The following is a 26,991-nucleotide window of genomic DNA, read 5'->3' on the forward strand; positions in this document are numbered from 1 at the left end:
AGCACTGTACTGAAGAGACATTCAGGTAAAGGTAAAGGACCCCTGACAGTTAAGTCCAGTCGTGAACGACTCTGGGGTTGCGGCGCTCATCTCGCTTTACTGGCCAAGGGAGCTGGCGATTGTCTGCAGACAGTTTTTCCAGGTCATGTGGCCAGCATGACTAAGCCACTTCTGGCTAAACCAGAGCAGTGCACGGAAACACCGTTTACCTTCCCGCCGGAGAGGTACCTATTTATCTACTTGCACTTTGACGTGCTTTCGAACTGCTAGGTTGGCAAGAGCAGGGACCAAGCAACAGGAGCTCACCCTGTTGCGGGGATTTGAACTGCTGACCTTCTGATTGGCAAGCCCTAGGCTCAGTGGTTTAGACCACAGAACCAACCGCATCCCTAAAGAGACATTACAACTCTCTTATTTCTTGCAAATTTAGTTTTGGCAACTCTACCTGTCTTACCTGAATCCAATTTCCGTAAGGAGGTTAAGCAAGTTTTCTTAACTCAGTCTTGCTCTCCTTGTAACCATATGCATTTAAAACAGCAGAGACAGTCCTCTCCCACCCAAAGGAAAGAAGAATCAGAAAATGCTCACAATGCTACAAGGCTTGTCAGTTTGCATGAAGGTTTGGCAGTGGTGGAGGCGGGCAGAAACATGAAAGGAACGTGCATGTCTAGGTGATAGGCTAGTACTCATTAGGGGATTTTTAATGCAACAATATTTTTGTTAGGTCACTTTGCATATTTTTTAAAAAAACAAACAAACTAAAACCGAGATGATCAACAAAGCAATCAGAATCAAGGCTGTGTTCATACACATGCATAATCCAAGTTAAGATTTTGCAGATAGTAATAAGAAATTCATGTTCTACTTTTCAAAAGCCAGTGAGATTCTTGGAAGATGGAGAACAGAATGTTCACCTTAGCTTCATGTGGCCAGTTAGACTCACAGCAACCATAAACTGTGGGATCTAACGGAAAATCCTGGACTTTAAAGAAATAGTACAAAACCACAGCAAAAAGGGAAAGGAAAATGGAGTGGAGAGAATGGGGTTTTGATTTACTATATTCAAAGCTTACCATGGCTTCATCATACCTTACACTTTGAGCGTGTATACCCAAGATTTTGCAAATGTGCATCTTAAAATAAAAACTGTGAATATGACAAACAGGTGTTTGAAAACCTATATCCCATGCAGGTATACATTTGCTTTGGCTCTTTGTAGGATGGCAAACCCAGTTTTGCTGCTGCCTAATGTGTGTACTGGCCAAGATGGTTGTGGAAGGGAGAGATGTTTAGATGTGGTAGTGTTCTAAACATAATGAGGTTTGGCCAGTACTGCATTAACCATCTTTCCCTTCCACAACACATTGCATAATCTTCCCCTCTATATTTATGTAAGCAAAGCAACAACAACACAGAGGGTGACAACAACCTTCAGGAATGTAGTCAATTGTTATAGCCATTCAGCTGCTGCTCTTTGGGGTCATTCCTCATATCTTGTTTTCTAAGGCTGGTTCACACAATATAGCTTTTTTTGCATGCTAACATTTGGCTGCCCTACCGAAAACTAGTAGTTGTTTTTGAGTATAGGAAGCTGATACTCACGTAATATTCATTAAAAAAAATGGATATACAAGTTACCGTACAGATGGGTATATTAAAAGTTACTGAAGATGCTCAACAAGTGATGGAAGCAAACAGAATTAATGAATTTTCACTTGTTTTCCCACTTTTGCAATGGCCAAAGCAGGTCATCTATCTCCCCTTGCAGCATCAGCTAAAGTAGATGTTATACAGCATCATCTCCCCCCAGGTACAAACTTGGCATATTAAGTATCTAAACCATTCACATTCTGTGACAATGTCATCCTGCAGTAATGTACGTCACTGGGGATTCAATGCCATGGATTCAAAACTGATAATACTGAATTCCAGTGGTTTGTTACTGACACCTAACAACACATACTGAAAAATATAGACATGCATATCAATGTGTTTTATGGGTGGAAGTTGCTTTCATGTACGCAGGGAACAATATAGTTTAGACACAGCACATACATCCATTGATCAGTCCTAAGGGGGGAAACTACCATTAACATACCCTTGCATGTAGCACCTCAACCCTTTAAAAAACGAAAAGCCGCCTCAAGGTGGACACTTACACATTGTCCCCCCCCCCCAAAAAAAAGGCAAAAGAGAAGGGTGGTTTGTATAAATATGCATGTGTTGATTTATATGTGTAAATGCCATGTCATCAATGCTTGAGTTGAGATTTCTGCATTGTAGAGGGTTGGACTAGATCGCCCTTGAGGTCTCTTCCAACTCTACAATTCTATTATTCTAAGTCTGACAGCCTCCAACAAAGCATAGCAACCCTGCTTAAGAATAATGGAGACAACGCTCTGTGCTCTGTTTGCCAATGTGACCAAAATCTAGGCAAGGCTTCCCTTCCTCAGTCTGCTGGCAAACCACCGATCTGGAACTTAGGATCTATTCTGACATCCAAAAAAGTTGCTGTGAAGGTTCGCACTCCTTTTGCCATGCCTCAGAGGCCGGTTATAAACATCCATCCAAAGTGCTATCAAAGTTTCACACACCAGCCTAGGGAAAATGAAAGCAAATCTTGAAATCCAAACCATACTTGGAAGGACAGTCCATTCTGGGTGCTGGGGGAAACCTGAGCTTGGTCCCTGCAAGGTTTTGCAATGCCTGTGGAGTCTGACTCAGTCAACACTGGTGCTGTCATAACTGGGTCACAGCCATGCCTGGTGCCTGGTTTAACTTAAGTCTTCCAGTACTAATGGGATCTGAATGCAGAACAAGACGAAGGGAAATTCATTTAGACTGAGTGGCAAGGTCTTTGTAGTGCCACATGCCCCGTTGATTATCAGGAGAGAAAGCCAAAGTTAATTACCATCTTCTCAGCTCTCAGGATGCCTGGCTTCTGAGTTAAGAGGAGGATATGATCAGTGACACAAATTGAGGTGTCAGTTGTAATATCCTGGACCCACCCAAAGTTGGAAAAGGGGAAATGGCAATTGGGAATGAAGAGGTAGGGATGGGGGAATCTGACCATTCTGATTTTTGCCAGTTTTTCATTTTCCTAATCTTAAGTTCTATTCTTCGTGTTTCCACATCAGCTTGCAAAACGTAAGAAAAAATTCCTCATGAAAATTCACCAGCATCTTAGTGAATATCTCCAAATATAAAAACTTTTGCAAAGCAATTGCATTTAACCTATTGCATTTATCTATGTTATTTTCACTAATACATGCATTCTTCTGCACACTTCATCCCAGTATATGCATTTTTGGACACATTAGGTGCAAAATTCAGAGAAAATCACATTTCAAAGGATGACCATGTTTTGGTTCATGTACTGTTTCGAAAAATGGAAATACAGTAGCTTTCCCTTTAAACGCAAACTGAATCAAATTTCTCCCCATCCCCTAGACCAGGCATGGCCATCATCCCTGACCACTGGTCCTGTTAGCTAGGGATGATGGGAGTTGTAGTCCCAAAACATCTGGAGGGCCAAGTTTGGCCATGCCTGCCCTAGACGGTACAGGGACCTGGCTTGAGAACCACTTACTAAATTTCTGTCGAGAGCCAAGTTAGTCTATAATTCTCCCCAGTTGCCTGTCCAATTCACTTAGTCTGCTCTACCACTTCTTGATGATCAATTCCTAGGTATTATAACAAAACGTTTTTCAACAGAGCTCAATCATTTACACAAAGGTAGATGAACATCTGGAATACCTTTAACGTTGATTCCCTTTTCATGCCTGTCAGAGCTGGCTCCTGGTCCCAGCTCACAGAGGACCAACGCTAGCCGGTAGTAATGTACAAAAGTCTTTATTGAAGTACAGTTTCCATTTTCAAGCCGCAGCGCCCCAGCTCTACGTCTAGGGTTTAGACCGGCGAAGCTCCATCTGAATCTCCGCCCCCTGTACACCAGTTTAAGACTCTAGCCTTACTCCACCTCTTCCGTCTCTCCTTTCTCCTCTGGGTCCTGCTACCCCCCGGGGTCCCTTCCTTCCTGGATTCTTCCGACGCAGACGTTGACCCCCCTGACTCCTCCCTCTCTCTTCGGCGGGCTTTAGGACCTGGCTCCCTATCCGGGCTGCCAACAGTGCCGCCCTCCTGTACATTTGAACTTGGCGCGCGCGCGCAGCCTTCAACCTTCCTCTTGACCGTTTCCTCGCTCCCCGACGGAGGCGTGGTCAATCCTCCCTCATGTTCTCCCGCTGGCAGCGCGCCGCCTGATCCCGATGCCTGGGACTCCTCCCCCCTACTGCACTCTGGTGTGGACGCTGGTCCGGATTTCCAACTGCTGCTCTCTGAGTCCCCTCTGGCCCCTTCTTCCTGGGGTGTCCCCCTAGGCACCCCCCTTGCCCTTACCATGGGAGCCCCTTTCTGTGAATCATCCGATTCACTGGAAAGACTCAGAGACCTCGGACCGCTGTCATCGCTGACATTTCCTTCGGACTCCTCCCCCTCGCTCTCCATTTCCTCCCTTCCCTGTGCCTCTGCTCCTGAACCCCTGACAATGCCTCTAGTATTATTTGCAGCCTTTGACTGTCCACCTCAGTCACTATGGTTGGATTGTTTACCAGATCCTTATTTCTGTTTAATGTTCTATATTATTCAAATCCTAGGAACTGAGAGTCCTCTAGATCAAATTTTCAAGGGACAAATGGACTGCAAGATGAATGGGTAGGTTTCAAAACCTACCAATTCAGCATCATCATCATCACTATTATTTCATGAACCATCTTTTACATACACCTCAAGGTCAATTACTTGGTAAAGTAAAGGGACCCCTGACCATTAGGTCCAGTCGTGACTGACTCTGGGGTTGCGGTGCTCATCTTGCTTTATTGGCTGAGGGAGCCGGTGTACAGCTTCCGGGTCATGTGGCCAGCAGGACTAAGCCGCTTCTGGCAAACCAGAGCAGCGCATGGAAACGCTGTTTACCTTCCCGCTTGAGCGGTAAATACAGCTTTTATAATAAAAAATAAATACCGAATAACCACCACCACCAAATGAACACCTAAGGCAGAGACATTTTCATCCAGTTAGAAAATATTTTTATCCCACTCCTCCATCCAATATGATGCTAGTATGTTTCACCGTGCAGAGTAAATAGCACCACCTGCTGACGAGGGGCAGATGAGGAAAGGGCATGGCATGAGAGGGTTAACACCATCCTACTCTCACACTCTGATCCCAATCTGAATTAGGTTCCTCTGTGGCCACATTTACAATACTTTAAAAAAAACACAACCCAAAACCAGTCCAACAACTGCGAGAGTGCTAATCACAGATCTCTCAACATCACATGTGGTTTGGCCCCTGAGTCAAACATACCTGGCTGCTTCAACCTTTCTTGAAAGGATTTTCCTTTTATCATTCTCACAGCTATTCTCTGAATGTCAGCAAAACAATGTTGGGGTAAGCCCTATCTGGCCAGATCCAACATGAGAGGAAGTTAAGTGTTCCAAAGGAAGGAAGACAGAGGAGTTAATGAGGCTTCCTTTTCATTAAGAGAAAATTAGTAGTAAAAGTAAAAAGCTGTTATGTGACTCTCCTCATTTTTTTAAAAATGTCAAGACTGTTTACTTAAGGGAGCAGCAATTGCTTTTGAGTGGAAAACATGAAGTATATGCACACACACATTCCTTCTCTGTGTTCCTCGTACGAAGCTGGTCCATGAAAGAAGCTTTATAGCTTGCATTTATATGGTGGGGCTTCACTATTAGTAGTAGTATGAAGCTATGAGTCCTGAACTCTTATTGGCTTTGCAGCAGGCAAGATTGGTTATGATTGGTTATGATAGGAGACAAAATGCTGATTCCCATCCTAGGGCAGGCCTGAGTACAGGCTTCGATTGGCCATAGAAAGTTAGGAAAGCAGTGTTGTATAGCAGTATATGCCACCCTGAGCCCCTTGAAGGAAAGGTGGGATATAAATGCAATAATAATTAAATATAAACTGTGGATTTTGCTTGTAACAAGGGCCACTTACAGTGGGAAGAGAGACCTCCAGGGGATTGGCCATTCCATGTCCTGTGGTAACAGGAGAACCTGAGAACATAACGTCTGATGAGACGTGGACATAAAACAGCCAACTAACCTGTTTTAGTCATTTTTAACTTGGTGGAGAAGAAATCTTTGTGTCTAGCTGCCGCAGGATATATGCCTTGCCTCATCCCATGCTATCCTTTTCATGGTGCACCACCACTAGGAGGGCACCACTGCCTGCTGATGCCTTTTGAAGGTCCGTCCCTGGAAGCTTATGGGTATTTTGTAACATTTGCAGTATTTGCATTTATTTACAAATGCGGAGGTTGAGCATACATAGAGGCACATGCTTAAACACTCCCAACAGTCCACAGCTTCCACATCTGATCTCCAGCGACACAGGCAGCACCTCCCAAATATTTATAGATTCCAAAAGACAGCTCCCTGCTTCTTCTTCTGTGCCTGGGGCAGTTTTTTCCACTGAGCAGACTTGAGAATAATTCCCACTGAACTCAACAGGAGCTTTATCCTAAGTAAACATATTTAGGATTTGGCTGCAATTCTTAATATCTATTTATTTCTTTTAAAGAAGCAAATTTGCTGTTGCTCCCCTTATAAAGGCTCTTTCCCCCATACATATATTTTTTGGAAACAAGTGACAGAACTTATCACTTGAGCACAAAGCTCTGCCTTCGCATAACCTACGGAGATGGTAGAAATAAAGCCAGCTAAAAATATCACACGCAAGCTTTTGAATGTACCAGAACTCTTCTCCAGGCTGGATGTTAAGCAATAAACAAATACATAAATGGGAAAGGTGGGAGGGAAAAGGTATTACTGGGAATGACAGAAGCTCGTGTTTGTAACACTCTCCAGATATAATGGAGGAGGCATTTTGCAAGCTTAATCAGGTTAGATAAGTCTGCAAAGCTCCTTCTCCCTTTGAACTGTTACGAAGTACAGACACAGGGTTCCAACAAGGCCAGCAGCATCTTTCTATCTCCCTCTCTCTCTCACTTTTCTTTCTCTGTTTAACATCCAGCCTGAATAAGAGTTCTGGTAAACTCAAAAGCTTGCACTCCATGTTGTCATTTTGGGTCGGTCTCCTACACACACACACTGCTTGACTTATGTATCTGCCTTGGTAGCTCAGTTGGTAAAGCATGAGATGCTTAAGCTTAGCGTTGTGGGTTCGAGCCCCATGTTGGGCAAAAGATTCCTGCATTTCAGGGGGTTGGACTAGATGGTCCTTGTGGTCCCTTCCAGCTCTATGATTCTAGGTACAGTGGTACCTCAGTCTACGAACAGCCCTGTTAAGGAATGATTCGGACAACGAACTCCGCAAAACAGGAAGTAGGTGTTAGCGAACTTTGCCCCAGAAGACAAACGGAAGCCAATGCTGGAAGGGCACCGGTGGCGGGAGGCCTCAGTAGAGAAAGCACGCCTCGGTTTAAGAACACTTTGGTTTAAGAACGGACTTCCAGAACGGATTAAGTTCGTAAACCAAGGTACCAGTGGTTAAGAGCGGCAGACTTGTAAACTGGTGAACCAGGTTCGCTTCCCTGCTCCTCCACATGCAGCTGCTGGGTGACCTTGGGCTAGTCACACTTCTCTGAAGTCTCTCAGCCCCACTAACCTCACAGAGTGTTTTTTGTGGGGGAGGAAGGGAAAGGAGAATGTTAGCAGCTTTGAGACTCCTTTGGGTAGTGATAAAGCAGATATCAAATCCAAACTCTTCTTCTTCTACCACTGTATATTTTTTTCTAATGAACCAGCTGCTTAGGCTTTCTGACTCTTTTTTCTTTGAAGGCATCCATCATGTGTTATCTACGTGCTATACATAAAGGTAAAGGGACCCCTGACCATAAGGTTCAGTCACAGACGACTCTGGGGTTGCGGCGCTCATCTCACTTTACTGGCCAAGGGAGCCGACGTTTGTCTGCAGACAGTTTTTCCAGGTCATGTGACCAGAGCAGCACATGGAAATGCCATTTACCTTCCTGCCAGAGCGGTACCTATTTATCTACTTGCACTTTGATATGCTTTCGAACTGCTAGGTTGGCAGGAGCGGGGACTGAGCAACGGGAGCTCACTCCGTCGCGGGGATTCAAACCGCTGACCTTCTGATCGGCAAGCCCTAGGCTCTGTGGTTTAACCCACAGCGCCACCCGCATCCCTCATGCTATACATAGAACAACCCAAAATCTGGAGAATCCATCAACAGAACGGGCAGGTGGCTGAACACGACATTGTGAGACCTAGATGGCGGTACTCAGGGCATGCAGAACCAAACCGCCTTCCCTCTCTGGAAATGATCATCCTTCTCCTCTCTCTCCCTCGCACAATCTCACAGACACACACACCTTTCCTTAGTCAACAGGAGGTATTTCCTTTCTATTTCACTCCCATGCAGATCCTTTTTTTTCTGAAGCAGGCCGGGTCCCGACAAGATGCTGCCGCGCCTGGGCCTCGCCTTCCCTTTGAACATGGGGGAATGTTATTAATTGCCCGCCCTGGGGGAACATTCTCGGCTGGAAACTATTCAGTCTCCCCGGGGTCCCTTTGTAGTGGGACCTGCGGCTGCTCCTGCCGGGAGCCAAGAGGTTCCAAGAACGGCTCCCACACGTACAGGTGTGCCTGACTCACTCCCCCCCACCCACCCATAGGGGCTCCTTTCATTTGAAAAATCCTCTCCCTTCAAGCAGGGTTTAGGCAGCTACAGAAAAGTTCTGGGATGAAGACGGGCAGAAGAGCCAGGCAATTTTAACCGAGGGTGGGGGGTGGGGAGGAAGGCTCTACATTTCCCTCAGAACCCATTGTTTTTTGTCTGGGCAATGGTCCCCTATTCCATGTCGTTAAAAGCCATGGAAATAATGTGGGGTGCTCTGATCCTGTAGCTAACTGTTATGTTTGACTGATGAAAAAAAAAATCCTCTGAACAACCTTGTGAGGTAAGTTATTTATTTACTTAAACTCAGATGGGTTGGGTATAAGTAATAAAATTGTTTTCAGTATTAGTATTATTCCCTAAAAGATGCCTTGGAAAATCAATATAATAAAATCACAGAGAGCCATAAAATATTATTTATTAAAATGTATCTAATAATAATAATAATAATAATAATAATAATAATAATAATACATTGGAGGAGCCCATTTAGTCCGATGCATGACCCACAACAGGTTCTTGACTGGTTTTGCTGCAACACAGATATCCCCATGGAGTGCTCCAACAATGAACATAAGAACTGCCTTGCTGGATCACATCAAGGACCATTTAATACAGCATTCTGTTTCAAACAGCAGCCAGGCCGATGTCTCTGGGCACCCACAAAAGGCATGAAGAAGAAGAAGAAGAAGAAGAAGAAGAAGAAGAAGAAGAAGAGGAGGAGGAGGAGGAGGAGTTTGGATTTGATATCCCGCTTTATCACTACCCGAAGGAGTCTCAAAGCGGCTAACATTCTCCTTTCCCTTCCTCCCCCACAACAAACACTCTGTGAGGTGAGTGAGGCTGAGAAACTTCAGAGAAGTGTGACTGGCCCAAGGTCACCCAGCAGCTGCATGTGGAGGAGTGGGGAAGCAAACCTATTCACCAGATTACGAGTCTACCGCTCTTAACCACTACACCACACTGGCTCTCACTGAAAGGGACAGCCTTGCTACCCTGCAGTTTGTAGTACAAGTACCTCTGTACAAAGAAGTTCCAGTCAGCTACATTGGCCAACAATCATACCTGAGGATGTAATTCAATCTAATCATACCTGAGGATGTCATTTCAGTCTAATGCATGGACTGGAGCACTTCAGTTTTTTGCACTTCTCTGAATTGTGAAATGTAGTTACCTCAAACATACCAGAAGTGTATCAGAAATACATGCTTCAGGGTAAAAAATGCATATTAGAATATATAAATGGAACAAATACAATAGAAAACAATGCAAATTTTCATTAATCACAGGCAGATGTGGGAAGAGCACAGAAACGTCTTACGAATGAGCACAGGCCCAATAGACATGGATCAGAAACAGCAAGCCATACATTCCAGTCAGGGGTGCCAACTCCTGCAGCAGGAAGAGGAGGAGCTGTCGGCCACTGAAGCTGCACTGCCACTGCATTCGGTTCTACCCCTGGCTCCTCCCAATGTCCCAAAGTTGTGTATGCGATGTTGGTACACCACACACACAACATCACACTCCTCCCCCAATTGCCCTTGCAAGTGGCACCTCTGATTCCAATTAATAGGTGTTGACAGACCTATCTTTGATGAGTTTGCCTCATCCTTCCTAAAAGCATCTCAGCTTTTAAATATCATCACATTGTGTGGTAGTTAATTCCATAAATTGATCTTATATTACTGATGCATCTTTCAGCACTGTTTTAAGGATTGCAACAAGGCAATATCATTGCTATTTTGCATGGAAAAGAACTTCTTCGAACCTCTTCTGCCGCTCATTTCCATTGCGTTCTAGCCAAATTCTAGAATTATTAGGGAAAGAGGGAGGAAGAAAACTTACTGCACCTCCCCCCCCCATATAAAATTTTATGCCTTTCAATCATCCCCCCCCCCCGTCCCCCTTTCTTTACAACAACGAAGAGCTAAGCACTCAAGCTTCTCCTTATTTTACTTGTATTTATTTCGCAAAAATTGTATGCCACTTAATTTTAAAGAAAATCTCTAAGTGGATTCCTTGTAGGGTAGTGCTCACAACTCCTTGACCATTTTAATACTCTGCACCTTTTCCAATTCTATAATATCTGTTTTGAGACAACTCAAGCAGAACTATGTGCAATATTCTAAGAGCACGATCCTATGAATGTTCAATCCTATGAATATTCAAGGGAAAGCAAGTCCAGTGCTGGGTTGGAAGAGCTTCTGGAACAATATCTATGTACCAGCTCTGTGCCCTGCCTGTTACTGGAAACTATGCCAGTCCTGACTATGTACTGTCCTGACTTTGTCTCTTGCCTGACCCTTTGTTGTGGACTCTGCTTGCTTAGCCTCTGACATTGGACTGGGCCTGGATACTGTTTTGGTTGCTACCCCATTGGTGTTGCCACTGGCAAGTCCCCTGTTTCCTCAGGAGCCCAGTGAGAACAGGATAGGTACTCACAGTCTGTTCAGAGCAAACCCCATAGATCTTATAGGCTGAAACCTGGCCAGTGCTTTCTCAAAAGTTTTAACTGTGACGTCTGTAAAGATGAAACTTTCCTTTCCCTCCAAGCTCTCATCAACTGAGTTTCTCTCTAGGCTCATTAACGTGTTTTGACCATGGCAACATTTTTCCTTCTCCAGCCTTGACTAGGTAATATATCCAACACACACACAAACACACAGAAAAACATTCAACAAACATATTTCTCCACTGAGCAACCCATCCCTGTTTACTTCCACGGGCTCTTACTTTCTCCAGTGAATCAAAAACATACCATTCAAGCTCTCCTCAGAACTTTCATAATCTATCATGTCCTTGTTTACCATCTCTCCTACACTGGTGCCATGATGACGCCGCGGCCTGTGCCAAATATGACAGCATCTTCTAGCAAGCCCTACATTTCCTGCAAATATCCTGAAAATTCTGTTGCCTACCAAAAACAATGGCTCGCTAGTAGAGTAGGGGTGACTACATCATGGTTTAGCATGCTCTCATTGTTTCCTATGCTTCTTTGTTGGCATTTGTCCTTTGCGTTTTCCTAAGCTACAAGACACCTGGCTCGACAGTAGTACATGTGACAAGGATCTAGGGGCCTTAGTACACCATAAGCTTACCGTGAGTCAACAGCGTGATGCAGCAGCAGAAAAAAGCTAATGCTACTCTAGGCTGCACCAACAAAAGCATAGTGTCCAGATCATGGGTAGGCAAACTAAGGCCCGGATCCGGCCCAATTGCCTCCTAAATCCGGCCCAGGGATGGTCTGGGAAGAATGTTTTTACATGAGTAGAAAGTGTCCGTTTATTTAAAATGCATCTCTGGGTTATTTGTGGGGCATAGGAATTTGTTCATTCCCCACCCCCAAAGATAGTCTGGCCCCCCACAAGGTCTGAGGGACAGTGGACCGGCCCCCTGATGAAAAAGTTCACTGACCCATGGTCCAGATCAAGAGAAGCAATAGTCCCACTCTATTCTGCCTTGGTCAGCCCCCACCTGGAGTACTGTGTCCACTTCTGGGCGCCACAATTTAAGGAGGATATTGACAAGCTGGAACATGTGCAGAGAAGGGTGACCAAGAGGATCAAGGGTCTGGAAACCGAGCCTTATGAGGAACGGTTGAAGAAGTTGGGTATGTTAAGGTTGCATAAGCGGAGACTGAGAGGAGTTATGATAGCCATCTTCAAATAACTTCACATGGAAGAGGGAGCATGTTTTCTCCTGCTCTAGAGGCTAGGGTCTGAACCAATGAATTCAAGTTACAAGAAAGGAGATTCTGACTAAACATCAGGAAGAAATTTCTGACTGTAAGAGCTGTTCAACAGTGGAACAGTCTGCCTCCGGTGGTGGTGGACTCTCCTTCCTACGGGGGTTTTAAGCAGAGATTGGATGGCCATTTGTCATGGATGCTTGAGTTGAGATTTCTGCATTGCATGAGTTTAGACTAGATAACTCTTGAGATCCCTTCCAACTCTACAATTCTATGATTCTGCAACATTTGAATCAGAGACCTTGTAGCACATAGTACCACCCATGTTTGCTACAGAAGAGACCATGTACAAATTATGAAAGTTGAGCACATTTGCATACCTTTTCTTATTTCTGATAATTTATTTCATTTCTACACACCATTTGACTGCTAAATACACTGGGCCATATCTAACGCTGCATTTCTGCCGATGCAACAAACATCTGGGCGTGCAGTGGAACTTAATCTTCTGTCTCCTCCAGCTGACAAAGTCAGCTCAGGAGGGTTGGGACCCCCCTGGGCAGATTTTAGTGAAGGGAGAGGAAATGGAAGCCCCATACTACCAGTGGAACTATGTGTGTGGACCATACAGCACATTCAACACTTAAGAGGGCCTCCCTTAGGGTTTAAATGAGATTGGACAGTGGCAAGCCCGTGTTTTAGCTCATTGCTCACCATCAAACATATACAGGCCTCCTTCAGATGTTCAGTTTATTGAACATTCTTCCTGCTTGCATAAAGCTTATGCATAGGTTATACTATGCAGAGTCTTTATGGAGCATTGGTTTTGCAGGGTAGCTATACGACAATGAGCACTCGTCCTGATTTTCTTGCATGGTGTTTAGAGGTCTTCCCATTAATTAGCTGATCATCCCTCAGTTTCCAATATATTTCCCCATGCCTTTCCTAACTACAAAAAGCCAGCTACATATATATTTGTATTGTTGTGCTAGGGTGAAAGAGTGCTTTAATTGTGCAAACCTAATTTTCCAGTAAGCACTTGAATAAACCCCACAAATGAGTGACAGGCTGTGTGTGTGTGTGTGTGTGAGAGAGAGAGAGAGAGAGAGAGAGAGAGATATTATATTTCATGGGAAAAGGAACAGGTGTGAGGGGGATGCTGATCCCTTGCCTTGCCTGTGCTTTTCCACCCAGAACCTTCTCTCCCCAGCTGTTTTTCTCCTGGCCAGATCCTGAGACCACTGTAAGCTACACAGGGAGAAAAGCAGCTACAGGCTGGTGGTGTACAGGAAAACATGCAGGCAGGGACGGATTTGCCACTCCCTTCCCACGTACCAGCCTCCTGCACTTTCATTTACCACAAGCTGCATTTCAACACATGGACACTGGTGTTCCATTCAAAACTGCAGCAACTCTCTCTGTGTGTGTCTGTGTGTTTGTAAATATAAATCAATATTGGAACTATGAAAGCCATTTTACAGGGTGCATCATTGGACTGGTTGTCACCATAGCCATTCCTCAAAGAGAAAAACAAAGGGCTCAGAACTCACTTGCATCCCATTGCTGCCTCCAACGTTACCACTCATAAACCATAATTTATTTCATCTCAGGGCTGCTGCTCCAGATGTCTTTTTTATTATGCGTTCATGATTATTTGTGCTCATGATGCTTTCGGGACAGTTACACACGATTCTGCTTTTACGGTACTATTTGTAGTTCCTGTAAGTTTTCACACTGCAAATGTTCTAGGCTTCTTCTATTTATTTATTTTTTGCGCCCCGCTTTCATTGCATCACCATGCAGAAGTCCTCCAGCAGTAACACAGTGACCCTGAGGAAGCATCGCAGAACAATTAAGAAAGCTGAACGCTGTGTGGACATTCCAGTATAAATCTCCTGATAATACACTATCGTTGTGTCCGTGTCATGTTGCAGAATACACCTGGGGGTGGGAACCTGCCCCGAGGGACTCTAAGTGTGCCGATCTCTTGTTTACTACACTGGGGGGGAAAGGACAGGGTGGATTGAAAGAGCTCCCAAACTCAGGCTAGTTTGGAAATGTGAAGCCTCTCTCTTTGCCTGCTGCTTCCTGAACATGAGCAGGTGCAGCAGGAGTGTAAGGCATGGCATTATAGACTGCCCTGTGCCCCTCCTCATTCACCCTTCGGCATCCCAAGACCTGCCAGAATAAGAAAAAACTTTAATTTTTTTTAAAAAAAATTTCAAAGCCAGTCTTAAATTCCTATAATCGCTAGTTAGAGCTCCTCACGCGCAGATCTAAGGGCATGAGCTCAGTGCTTGCAGTGCCCTGGGCAGATTTATAAGTTGCTTCTTCAGAAAGGGGAGGGCCGAGGTGGAGAGGGAGCTGCCAGACTAGGCTTGCTGTGTTCCACTGTCCTCCACAAAGCCAGGGGGTGGGAGCAGCTGCTTCACTATGACCTGACCAAGCCAGTAATTCTGCAGAGCTCCAGAGCCTTTACAACCACCTCAGTTCTCAGCCCCAGCACTGGCCAACCATAGCTTTTCCAGCCCGAGGCTCCGCCGCACTCTTTACCAGCACTGGGGTACTCTGGGTTTCGCACCTAGATGCTCCCTCAGTGCTTTGCTTCCTTCACAGAGACTGGATGCATTTTTCCTTAAGCTAGGAGCACTTCTTTCCCGTTGAGCCAAAAATTAAAAATGATGACATCTTGCTGACATGATGTCTTTCATCTACAGCACCATGTGTGGCTAAGAAGATCCGCGAAAAGGCTTGTCTCCACAGAAATTTGAGCTGCTTAATTAACTTTGGTTTATAATGAAACTCAGCATTTCTGTAGGACTTCTGAGAGTTTAAACCACTTTGTGTACATTCTATTGTAATTCTCACAACAACCCTGTAAGGTTAAAATCAACCCTGTTCAGGCTGAATACATATATATATATAATATGATGCCATATAGTTAATTATATTAGCCATATCATCATTCCCTGTCATTGGAGGCTCAGGTGGCCTCAGTGGCCAGGAATACCTTTAGGAGAAACCTCAACAATGGAACCAGAACCCTTAGTCTACCCTGGGGATGAGAGGGAGCCTCTCCCCTTGGGCATATGAAAATTTCAGGGTACCTCAGTAAAGGGTTCTGGATTGAAGTTTCATCTGAAGGTCCAGATGGAGGCTGATGGGCCAAAGGACATTCATTTGGCGACCTGGGAGGGGTCACCTTAGTTGATCTGCATCTTGAGGGGACCCTTAACCCTTGTGAGCTTGTCCAGCAGTTGGTTTGAATGATTCAGAAGAAGAAGAAGAAGAAGAAGAGTTTGGATTTGATATCCCGCCTTTCACTCCCTTTAAGGAGTCTCAAAGCGGCCAACATTCTCCTTTCCCTTCCTCCCCCACAACAAACACTCTGTGAGGTGAGTGAGGCTGAGAGACTTCAGAGAAGTGTGACTGGCCCAAGGTCACCCAGCAGCTGCATGTGGAGGAGCAGGGAATCGAACCCGGTTCACCAGATTACGAGTCTATGCTCTTAACCACTACACCACACTGGCTCAGGACACATACCCAACGGCTATGCCAAAGCATACTGTCATTTGTAATCAATCAAGTTGTGGCCAAATTAATTCCAAGATCTTGTCATGTTGCTTTAGTTGCTACTACGTTAGTGCCCCTTTCTGCTTCCCAGAGCACACTGTGCATGTGTCCGCCATGGAACCGATTACCTAGAGGGGTGCTGGGCTGTCCCTCACTAGAGATCTTTAGTCAGAGGCTCGTTCCATCATTTGCCAGGGATGCTCTTAACTTTGGGTTTCCTGTGCCGAGGAAGGAGTTGGATTAGACCAGGCATGTCCAAAGTCTGCCGGTCGATCTAATCCGGCCCTTTGGCAGTATATGTCCTGTGATAAAATCCTTTAAAAAGCTCAGGAACTGCAATCCCAAACTCAACAACTTCACACACATTCACTTCATCAAATCTGGCCCTCTTTGAAAAAAGTTTGGGTACCCCTGGATTAGACGGTCTACTACAAGACTCCTTCCGCCTCTGTGAGTCTAAGATTCTGAATCCCATGCTTTCAAGAGGAGGTTTAAGGGCACGTGCCTAGTGCAGGAGATTGCAATCCGATGCATACCTTACTTCAGATGCCTGTGGGAAACTCGCAAGCAGGACCCAAGCACAGGAGGACTCTCTCCCCATCCCACAGCTGCCAGCAACACCACATTCAATTGTGACTTTAAAAATGCATGTTGCACGGCCACTCCTTCTACCAACCCCCCCACCCACAGTACCCTTCTGCAAACCAATGTGACTGCCCTTTCATCTTCCAGGGGATCAAGGGAACTCTCTGCTGCCAGAGAGAAAATGCAAGGTGGCATTTGGTGTGGCGTGACCTGCATTATACCCTTTTTGTGCCTGTCTTTCCCTAAGATGCCTAACTGCCACCTTTAGCATGATTAGGCTGACTTCCAATGGAACATCATGGAACATGTGATTTTCTTTCTACTCACATGATGGCTTGGGGGTCTGATTGAACAGTCTTAGATCTTTCTGAATGCTAATCATGCTGTGGCAAGGCTAGATGAATGCGTTCATGTGATCCTGCCTATACAAGTACTAAATTTACAAACACACCATTTTAGCAATGGAATGGTATTACCTGATCTTGATTCTGCAAGGAATGAATGTGGGGAGAATGTCTAAACTCCTTGGCTAGGAGTCCTAACAGCAAAGCACTGACACATGTACACAACCATAGAAAGTGCTAATACCACCCACTGTTCCAACATCACTCTCACAAAAAATAGCACAAAATCTGGATTCCTAATTAATGCTGGAAACAAAGTCTTACGCAGAGCAGCAGAGGCACTCTTATTGGTCCATTATGGCTTCAGGACTAAGATGCACATACCACTTGAGCATTTTTTACAGCCTTTTCCAATTAAAATATAAAGTCAGCAATCGGGTTAGAATGGTTGAGCCACATGTCTAATCCTGGTTTTAGCCTATTTTAAATCTATGTTTATTTGTATTATTGTAATCAGATGCAATAGTTTTATTATTGCATTTTAATAATTGTTGCTGGTGTATTTTAGAGACTGTAAATCACTTTGTTGGATATGATCCTTTTAAACAAACCAACAAACAACCAAACAAACAATCCCAACATTTAAGGGGCAGACCTTTACAAACTCAGGTGGCCATCTGATATCCTTTTTCCTTGGTGAGGTGCCACATGGAAAGGACACTTAAAACCCAGGCCATCACAGAAATATGCTTGGGTATTCCTCTGAATAACATGACTTATGTATGCACACTTACTCCCAAGAAAATATGCATATTAGGATTGCAGCTGTAATGCAAGTTCTGGAAAGAACATTATTGCTAAAAGAGGAACGTTGAGCCACATTCCTGGAATAATATGTAAACTGACTGAAATGGAGAGGAATCAGAATTAGTAAGGCATGTTTCACACGGGAGATACAGATATCCTAATTGTTTTGGTGTGCTAACCCTAGCAAGATGCCATCCATGGTCGATGGGCTAAAAGGCAACTGATGAAGGCATTATCACTTGAGTGTAGTGAGAATATTTCTGCCCCACCTTATGAAGGAATGAACGCTGCTCAGTGCTATGCTGCGTCTACCCCATAACCAACACCGGAGTTAGAGATGACAGCTTCCTGGCAATTTCTTGTGCCAAATTCCTGTCATAGTTTGGTCCCAGTCTGTCCCTCACCTCCAGTGCTGGGCAACAGGAGGGGCAAGTGAAAAGGTCAGAGCAAGGCCAAGCCCAAACTAACAGGCTCGTCTTGGGCGGAAGGTGCAAGTCGGTGCTATTTGCATTAGTGATCCTCCATACTGGAAGCAGAAACAGTAGAGAGAAGGGTGGCACTTGGGTTTCAGATTTGCAGGTGGGCTGCGAAATTCCAGAGACCCACAAAGAATGTCAAAGCCATTGGAAAGCGCCTTCTCAACTGAATTCCGCTTGGAATTGCAGCGGAGTGAAGAGCCCACCCTGTTTCAGATGGGCAAGAAAGCCGATGGGGACCAATTTTCACGGCTGCCCAGAGGGAGGGAGAGCAGGCAAGTGGAGAAAGTCTGCTGCTTCTTACTGTTATTTTTTTCACATTTGCCAAGTTGATGGGTAAGTGGCAATGGTGGTGGTGGTGCTGGTGAGGGGAAGCAACAGGAAGGGTTAGGGACTGGCACTAGGGCCCTGAGGCCTTAGGATACTGAGTTCTGTGCCTTTCTCACCCCCAACACCAGCAACAGGACAGGTGAGCGAGTAAGGAGGGTCAATGATGTATTCAGTTCACTGGAACTTAATATAAAAAGAGCTGGGGGCATTCACAGTACTGTGAGTTTCCTATTTATATTAGGAACTTGCCCTATACCAAGGCAGACCATTGGCCCACCTAGTCCAGTACTGTCTACTCTGATTGGCAGCAGCACTTCAGGGTTTCATCCAATCAGGGGACATTCCCGGCCCTACCTGGAGCTGCCAGGAAGTAAACCTGGAACCTTTCACATACAAAGCATCAAAAGAAGATGCTCTGAGCAAATGGCATTTGCCTGTTTAATGGCCTTATTGTGCCCAACATTACTGCCTATGCTCTTTTTGCTCAATTACTAAGAAAGCTTATAATAATAACTTGGAGGAACTGGGCATTTAGATACTGGAAACCAGCAACTGTATAAATAAGACGCATTTATAAAGCAGTTTGTATAAATCTATAAGCCAGACAAATCCATAAACCAGTGTAACTATTCTTCATGAATTCTTGTTGATCTACTCTATCAGTAGGGGTTGCTCTGCTGATTCACACTGCAGAGTTCTAGTCCAAGGGGATAAAACTTGAGCAACGAGATCCACATGTGTCTAATCACATTTAGATTGGAGTTCCCAATCAAGTTTAAAGTGGGATGCCCCTGACAGCCTGAGGTGCAGGGCTTGGGAGGGAGGGAGGAATCTATAGCACCAAGAGGCACTTGGTGCTGAGAAAGACTCACACTCACAATTACCAGTTACAAGCAACACCTCTGAGTTTGAAATATCCATGTACATGATGGGATCCATCCACTCTTTAGAAAATGCGACAAATGCACAGGAGGACAGGAAAAAGGAGCAGATAGCGAACACCTGAAAAACCTTTCTATTTGAAGGATGGCTTTGGGAGAATCTATACTTTATAGTGCAAGGATGCGTACCACAAAGAGCTGTCAATGGCGCCACCACATGCCCAAACTAGGCAAGTGCCTACAAGAGGGATACGTTGCAAAGTGATTACTTTGCGACCCATCCTGCTGAACTCTTGAAAAGCTTTGCTCAGAAATAGGGTTAGATCAGTGTAAAGCAACAAACATTTCCAGATGCAGCAAATTTTGATGTATCCTTCTGGGTCAGGGAAAAGGAGGCTGAAATATCCCTGGAAAAGGAAAATTCCTATACATATTTATATCCCAGATGTTGCAACCTTCATGAGTGCTGTTCCTTTAGCTATTACGGCCAGGAATATGTTCTTTGTGATCTTGCAATCGTGCTAGAACTGTTACAAAACTCAGTAATAGCTAAGAGGCAAATTGTACATTAGTATGTGCAACAATGCCACAACACATTTTAAAAGCTAAACCTCTTTAGGATGGAATTTAGACCAAAAGAGTAGGAGGCAATGCTTAACTCTTTCCCCACTCACTCTTTGTTTACTCCAAATTTTCCCCAAAAGTTTTTGTCACATGATTTTGAATGCATGTTTACCATTCTCCCTTGCACAGTTTAGTTCTGAGTTTACGGATGCTGATGAGGCAAACTGGGCCCAGACACCTGATGCATCTTTTACATTCCTGTTCTTGTGTCTAGATTTTGTGGGTTCTCCTATAAACGGTTTATGTGTGCATAATCTAGCCTGGGTGTAGGAAGGTGATTGTGGTGACCTGGTGGCCAAAAAATGGGGCATTTGTCACTGGTCTTAATTTCTAGCTGTGTGATAGTCAAGCTCTGCAGTAAGGCAGTGGGACAGCAATCGCAGCTGTTGCGGTACAAGCAGCTTCGAGGCAACAGGACGGAAGGGTGAAAGTGAGGATCTGGTCAAATCTAGCGTTAAGAGATTTCTCCTGGGTTTTAAAGGCAGGATGTGTGAGGATGGATTTAAAAGGCAAACTGAGTCCCCTAACAGCACTTCTCAGATAGCATCCTAGGATCAATGACATGATGAGCTGCTCAAGCAAACTACTCTGACCTAGATATAACACCTGATGGAGGCTGGGGCATCATGTGTTGGAGTGTGCTGTGCAAAAAACAACACACTGGTGCAGAAAAAATTCTGGTGCATCTCAAAGGAGACGTCTCCTGGTCATGGGGATGCATGATATGGGATAGCTCAAAGGGATAGCTACATGGGCACATACACTTCAGTTCTTTATTCAGGCTGTGTCAAACAGCCAACTAGGAACCAACTTTCCCCTCATTAATCCACTGATCAGTAAGCCTCCTTGTGAAGGACAGCTCATGAGACTCTTAATCTCAGGGTCGTGGGCTCAAGCAGCACACTGGGCAAAAGATTGCTGCACTGAGGGGTTGGGCTAGATGACCCTCGTGGTCCTGCTCAACTCTGCAATTCTACGAATGTAAGATTTCAGGTGGCATTCAACTAAATTTTACCAGAGTAGACCCATTGAAATCAATGGACATGGCCAAGTTAGGTCCATTGATTTCAATGGCTCCACTGAGTAAAACTTAGTTGAATGCCACCCTTGAACTCCTGAGCTGCAGCTACCGATCCCGCCAAATCCATCTGCTGAGTGCGTCTGGGTGTGAAGTGCGACGGGAGGCCAATATCCTAGGGGGTACCATGGGTGCGTGCGGCAGGGCCGTCTTCAGCAGATGCAGCGCTGGGGTGCAAATATCCACCCAGCACCCCCAGATTACCACGGATAGTGTTGGGATGGCCGTAGCTGCGCACTGCCAGCCACCCGGGGGGGTGCAACTCTCCCCCATGCCGCTGCAGGAGAGCGATCCTTGCATTAGCTTGGGAGTGAAGTTGTGTCCCTCCCAAGCCTCCTCGGGAGGAGAGCAATCCCCGCAGAGGCTTGGAAAAGAAGTTGCACGTCCAGCAGCCATATGGTTGGCAGGGCGCAGCTTCCATCCTAAGCTTCTGCGGGAATCGCTGTCCTCCCGAGGCTTGGGAGGGAAGCTGCACTCCTGCCAGCCTTATCGTTGACGGGGCGCAGCTGGCGTGTGTGCAGGGAAAGGGGAGGCCGCCGGCAAAGCCACGCAGCTCCCCCACTTGCTGGGGCGCCCCTAAGAGGCCAGCACCCTGGCACGACGCCCCACTAAGCCCTATGGAAAAGATGGCTCTGTGTGGTTTATTCCAGCAAGTTCCCTTGTGTGCCACGCTTCCCAATTAGCTAGGATAGCATCCCTCTGAAATGGTGGTATCTTTCTTTCCCAACTGACTCATTCCAGGGGGTCCAACAGAGTATTGCTACTTATAGGCATCTCCCACTATCACTCCCGAGGCACTAGGAAAATGGACGTTAGAGCAGCTTGGCTTGCTGTGAACGTATATCTTGGCTGGGTCCAGGATTTTCCTTTATAGAAGTCCATGCGCACTTTCCAAAGCGTTTAGGAGACATGCACAGCAGGTGAGTTATCGCACTCAAGGAAGTCGGAAAACCAGAACTCAAAGTTGAGTCATCTGCCAGTTTCTCCGCTCTAAGCACTAGGAAATACTGCCCAATACAGCACTGCTTAGTGGGGATGAGCAAACGTCAGCCCTCTTTGCCGGGAATGCCATGTAATTCTTTTCAACAGCCAGGCAACCCTCACGAACTTCCAACATTCTCTCCTTGTATAAAAAGCAAAGCCAGGTTCTCTGCATCCCATCATTGCTTTCACCGCGCAGGACAGTTTTGCGCTCGTTAAACTTTCTGTGCCCAAATAGACAAAGTGTCTTTCACGAGCAGCCTTCCAGCTCCTCTCGTTCAAAGCGAGAGCGCCCGTCCAGCCCTGAGAGGCAAGGAAAAGAGGCGTGCAGAAAGGCAACCCCCAGAATTTCCAAGCCATCCTCCAGTCACCGATCCATGAGCAAACAAACAACTCTCCCGAGAGAAGACGCGAAACTTCTCAAATGCTGCTTGGAAGCCAATCAGCAAATCTCCTTTACCTTGACTCGTTCAGGTTCACCGTACCGGGCAGAGCTGGAAAATGTTTCCCAAAGCTCACTGAACTTCCCAATTTGCTGGGAACTTCAAGCCGGATCCTGACGGTTCCAGAGCCTAAGTCAGCGTTGCCTCTTGAAATGTTTGAAAGACGGATCCCATAGCAGTTTGCAGTAATTACTCAGTATAAATACTCCATTATGCTCCCAAACAATCAGAATCAGCCCAGCAAACAAGCTCTGTCTCCTCTGATCCGTAGCAATCAAGAAGTAAAGCATGCAGAACATCACAATATAAACAGGCTTTGCAGAGGACCACAAGGGGAGTGGGCAGGAAGAGGAGGGGGTGTTAGAGAAAATCGGTTCTTGTCATAATAACTGCCTGCTTTTATTATTTTAAAAAAAGTTATTATTGGTTCTAATTTGCAAGTGGAAACTTTTATTTCAGCAAAATGTGGCCTTGAAGACACTCAGCAGACAATTCAGTGCTCCCCTGCACACTTTCTACCAAGGAGAGAGAGTAAACCTCAAGGTGTGACAGTTTTGTACTTACAGGTAGGCTGTGAAGGGACTCAAGCCCCCCGGCACGGAAGAGAGAGCCAGCTCCGAGCAGTCCACTGACAGCATGATGCCATCTTCCTCGCAGTGGCACAGCGGAGGGCACGAGGAGGGCGCAGCGCCTGGTTCCAGAGACGCGATCTGGAGGGCGCCTGGAAGAGACAGGAGAAGCCACACGCAGGGCGACAGCTGCTCCATCCTGACTCCCGCGGCAGCAAGCATGCTGTGGGCTGCTGCTGCTGCTGCTGCTTCTCCTCCTTCACCAACACTGCCTCTCTCTGTGCGTCTCTCTCTCTGAGCTCTGCTCTGCTCAGCGCGTGGAGGGAACCGACCCAACACCTCACAGGCAGGAGGAGCACCTTCTGAATCTCCTGCGCTCCTCCTTGGCGCAGCAAAGATGCAGGCAGAGAAGGGAAGGCATTGTTGAATGATCTCGGTTATTGGGTTTCACACGGGCTGGGCTGGGCTGGGCTGGGCAGGGAGCGAGAGGCTCACATGGGAGGAGTTAAAGGGGAACTTTCTCCGCACTCCCTCCTTCAGGGCTGGCAGGAATTTCATTCAAAAGGAAAGGGGGAAAGACCTGTTACCAGCTCAGGAATTTGTCTGGAAACTGTGGGTTTTTTTAGAGAGAGAGAGAAAGAAGAAGAAGAAGAAGAAGAGAGATACTGACAGAGCCTAAAACCTCATCAGACAACAGATGCTGGGGGATTTGTGTTTGTGCCCCCCCCCCCGTGGACCCTAAGTTGGCCAAGGGCACTGGAGGACACTGTCCATTTGCCAGTGTTGAATTAAGATTCAGTCGCCAGTCCAGAAGAAGGGACTCTTCCTTCGTCTTAAGCTGCAAAATATCTTGGGTTCTAGCCCACAAAAGAATCTTTCCCTGTAAATGTATTCCTCTTTCAGGTGCCAAGAGACTCTTGATTGCTCTCCCTATTATAGGGTCATGGTTGTCTGTTAAAGGTGAGTCAGCTGAATCACATCCTGCCCTTATAATGAGAAGTCAGGGTGGGAGGATTTTCTGGCTTAGAAAATGGTGCAACGAACTGATTTCAAACTTAACTGTGTAGAAGAGTTAAGTCTGAGAGTCATCCATACCAAATTTGGGCATAGGAAACAAATTATTTTGAATTAAACAGAGGATAAGTGACTTTGTGAAGTTGATGGGTAGTGTTTTTGTTTTTTTTCACCCATAGACCTGGCTAGAGTAATTATTAGGGAAATATCCATCCATTTATACTGCACTTTTTGGGAAATGTTTTTTTGAATTAGGTCAAGGTGAACACCTTGCACATGCCATTACCATTACCCACAAGTTTGGGGGGATGTTTGTAGTTTTGTTTTGGTTTTTTAATTAAAAGGGCATTTTGTAGCCAGTGTTATTCAATGGGAGTTCATAAGGATGCCCCCTGCACATGCTCAGTAGGAACCTGTTGTGAGAGAAGGTTGTAGATGTGATGTTGAATGGACTGTGAATGCAAAGAAGGCTGGCTGGAATATGGCCATCAGGCTCTGTACATGTTACTGGTTTGAGCACATCTAGGTCACTTTCACCCCTCAATTTGGATCAAAACTGGTTCGGGGGAAGATGCATCAAAATGCAGTCTTTCGTAAGAAACATCAGGATAGATGTGAATTGTGGCTAACCCGTGTACACCACTTCTTGAACCAGTAGTGAGAGTGTCCTGGGTGCAGGGTAAATGGGAGTGTTTACACAAAGTTTGTGACTGTATGACAGGCAGAAAAAGATGCAAGGGAAGATGAGGAGAGAGATATGAAAGTACTCACAGACCCAAGGCTCACCATAAACAGTTCAGGTAAAGTAGGAGGTTAGAAGTTAAAGGAGACAGGGAGATGAAATCACAGGAGATGAGTAAACATAGTTTGAGAGCAATGGGGGAGGTAGAAATATTTCAGAGGTACATAGTAGCTGGATTTCTGATAAGCACATGAGAGCCTTCAGGGGGGAAAGAGATTTAGGAGACTTGTGTGTGCACTTTTTCCTTCTGAATTCTCCCATTTTCTTTTGTGAACATCAAGGTTGGCTTGCCAATTAACCTAAAGAAAACACCATCCTGACCTGCCCCTACCCCTTTAACAGTACAATGTGCAAATGTGAATGTAGGGCTAAATTAAGCTAAATTAGCCACTTAGCTTGCATATAAATCTCTGCTCTTTCAAATGGCGTGTAATTTCTTATTAATGATACTATTTCTTTCTTTTTTGTTCAGCCAAAAAGACTCCCCAGAGTGGCTTACATGCAGTCAATTACAACAAGATAGTGCCTGCCTGCAGGCTTGCAATCTAAAAGGTACAACACACAAGGGAAAGAGGAGGGAAGAAGAACAAGCTAACACAGACACCAAGTCTTAAATAGTAGCTCTTATAAAGACCAGCTGGAAATAGTTTGGGGCATGAGATGATGGAGCTGATTTTTCAACAGAGCTGATAGAATGAGTTCTGCTTCTCATCTCTCCCACTAAGTTTTCCATTGAGTTTCTCATTTTCAATTTCAAATTTGCCTGCTGAGAGAGTTGCTAGCGTAGCCTTCTCTAAACATACTACAGTTAATTACATTTACAATTAACCAAAAACAAATGAACAAAGAAACAAAACAACCTTTCAGTTTGACCTGTTGTGTTACGGGGTTCTTATGTTCACTCAAGCTACAAAATGAAGGCAAATCACTGCTGTTAGGGCCATGCAATTAATAGACGTCTTATTTAGGCAATATTGATATGATATGACATTATTTCCTGGTATTAATTCAAGCTTCACTGCTCCCTAGGAGATGGATGGCTGTAAGTGGCAGAGCTAAGTCCCAGATTCCTCTGTTCGGCTAAAGCTACCATCCCACCATACAACCATCCACAAAGAGTGATAGATATCAGTATTGCCTAAATAAAGGTCGCACCCTTAACAGAGGCATTAAGAGCTGTAATTTCCTGGCATTCTTGGGGAAACATGGAAAGCACATTCACGATTAATATGTTAACTAAGTAAAGCATAGACTATAGCACTGGCACTTCAAATGCATCACATCTTTAGAGCTACAATGTCATATAAAGAGTCTGATGAAGTTCAACTAGATAGAAACATAGAATTATAGAGTTGGAAGGGACCCTGAGGGTCATCTAGTCCAGCCTCCTACAATGCAGGAATCTCACCCATAGTCATCCTTGGGTGAGCTTGAACCACCAAGCTTCTGAACCATTGCGTCTATAAGTTTCCTGGGAAGAGAAAGTTTAAAGACGTGCAGGGCAGATTCGAGGGTAAACCATACGCGGAATGAGTCTGCCCCTGCAGCTTGATGGAGGTAGAAACTGTCTCTCATGCCTTGTTACGCTGCCATTTCTACGGGGATATTTATTACCCCTGCTATGCAAAAATCTCCAAATGAATCCGAACTTCAGTGTCTAAAATCCCTGGTAGAGGACAAGGATCCTGAGATCACGTTAAGGGTAGCCAAATTCTGTGTGATTGCCATAAAACTTAGGGAACAAGCTGTGCTATCATAATGATTAAGGCCTTAAATGATAATTTTAGGTTATATGTTAGTGACTAAGTTTTAATTTATATATTTTTAACTGTTGCTATATCAGTGTCCTTGTTGTACCTAATTGCAAATTCAAATGTATCCCTATCGTGTGTTATGACTTCCTTGATATTGTATGTGGGCTGGAACTGGTCTGTGACCGAAATAACAAATTCAATTCAATAGACAGATAGACCTTGTTGGTTGCTGGCATCCATCTGTCTTGAGAGACAATGGAGTGTGCCTCTGAGGGTGAAGTCAAACTGCTGCATTAGCAGTACCGAAATGACCTTGCAGCGGTACAAGCCTGAGCAATGTATATGGCGGTCCAAAGGAAAGCAGAGTAATATGTTTGGCACCAGCTTGGCTGCAAGAGTTGCCGGAAGGAGGCT

The 26,991-nt window shown here is 45.2% G+C and overlaps 1 protein-coding gene across 1 annotated transcript in view; it reads right to left on the minus strand.

Moving 5' to 3' along the window:
* LGR6 (leucine rich repeat containing G protein-coupled receptor 6) overlaps positions 1-23,501 on the minus strand; it is a 135,664-nt gene extending 112,163 nt beyond the window's left edge. The window contains exon 1 of the mRNA XM_083444329.1: positions 23,063-23,501. Within this exon, the coding sequence (XP_083300455.1) occupies positions 23,063-23,289 (227 nt within the window). The 5' untranslated portion in view covers positions 23,290-23,501. The remainder of the gene's footprint in view (positions 1-23,062) is intronic.
* Positions 23,502-26,991: the final 3,490 nt, after the last annotated feature.

This window comes from Podarcis tiliguerta (assembly GCF_965153285.1).
Source record: "Podarcis tiliguerta genome assembly, chromosome: 6".
Lineage (NCBI taxonomy): Eukaryota > Metazoa > Chordata > Lepidosauria > Squamata > Lacertidae > Podarcis > Podarcis tiliguerta.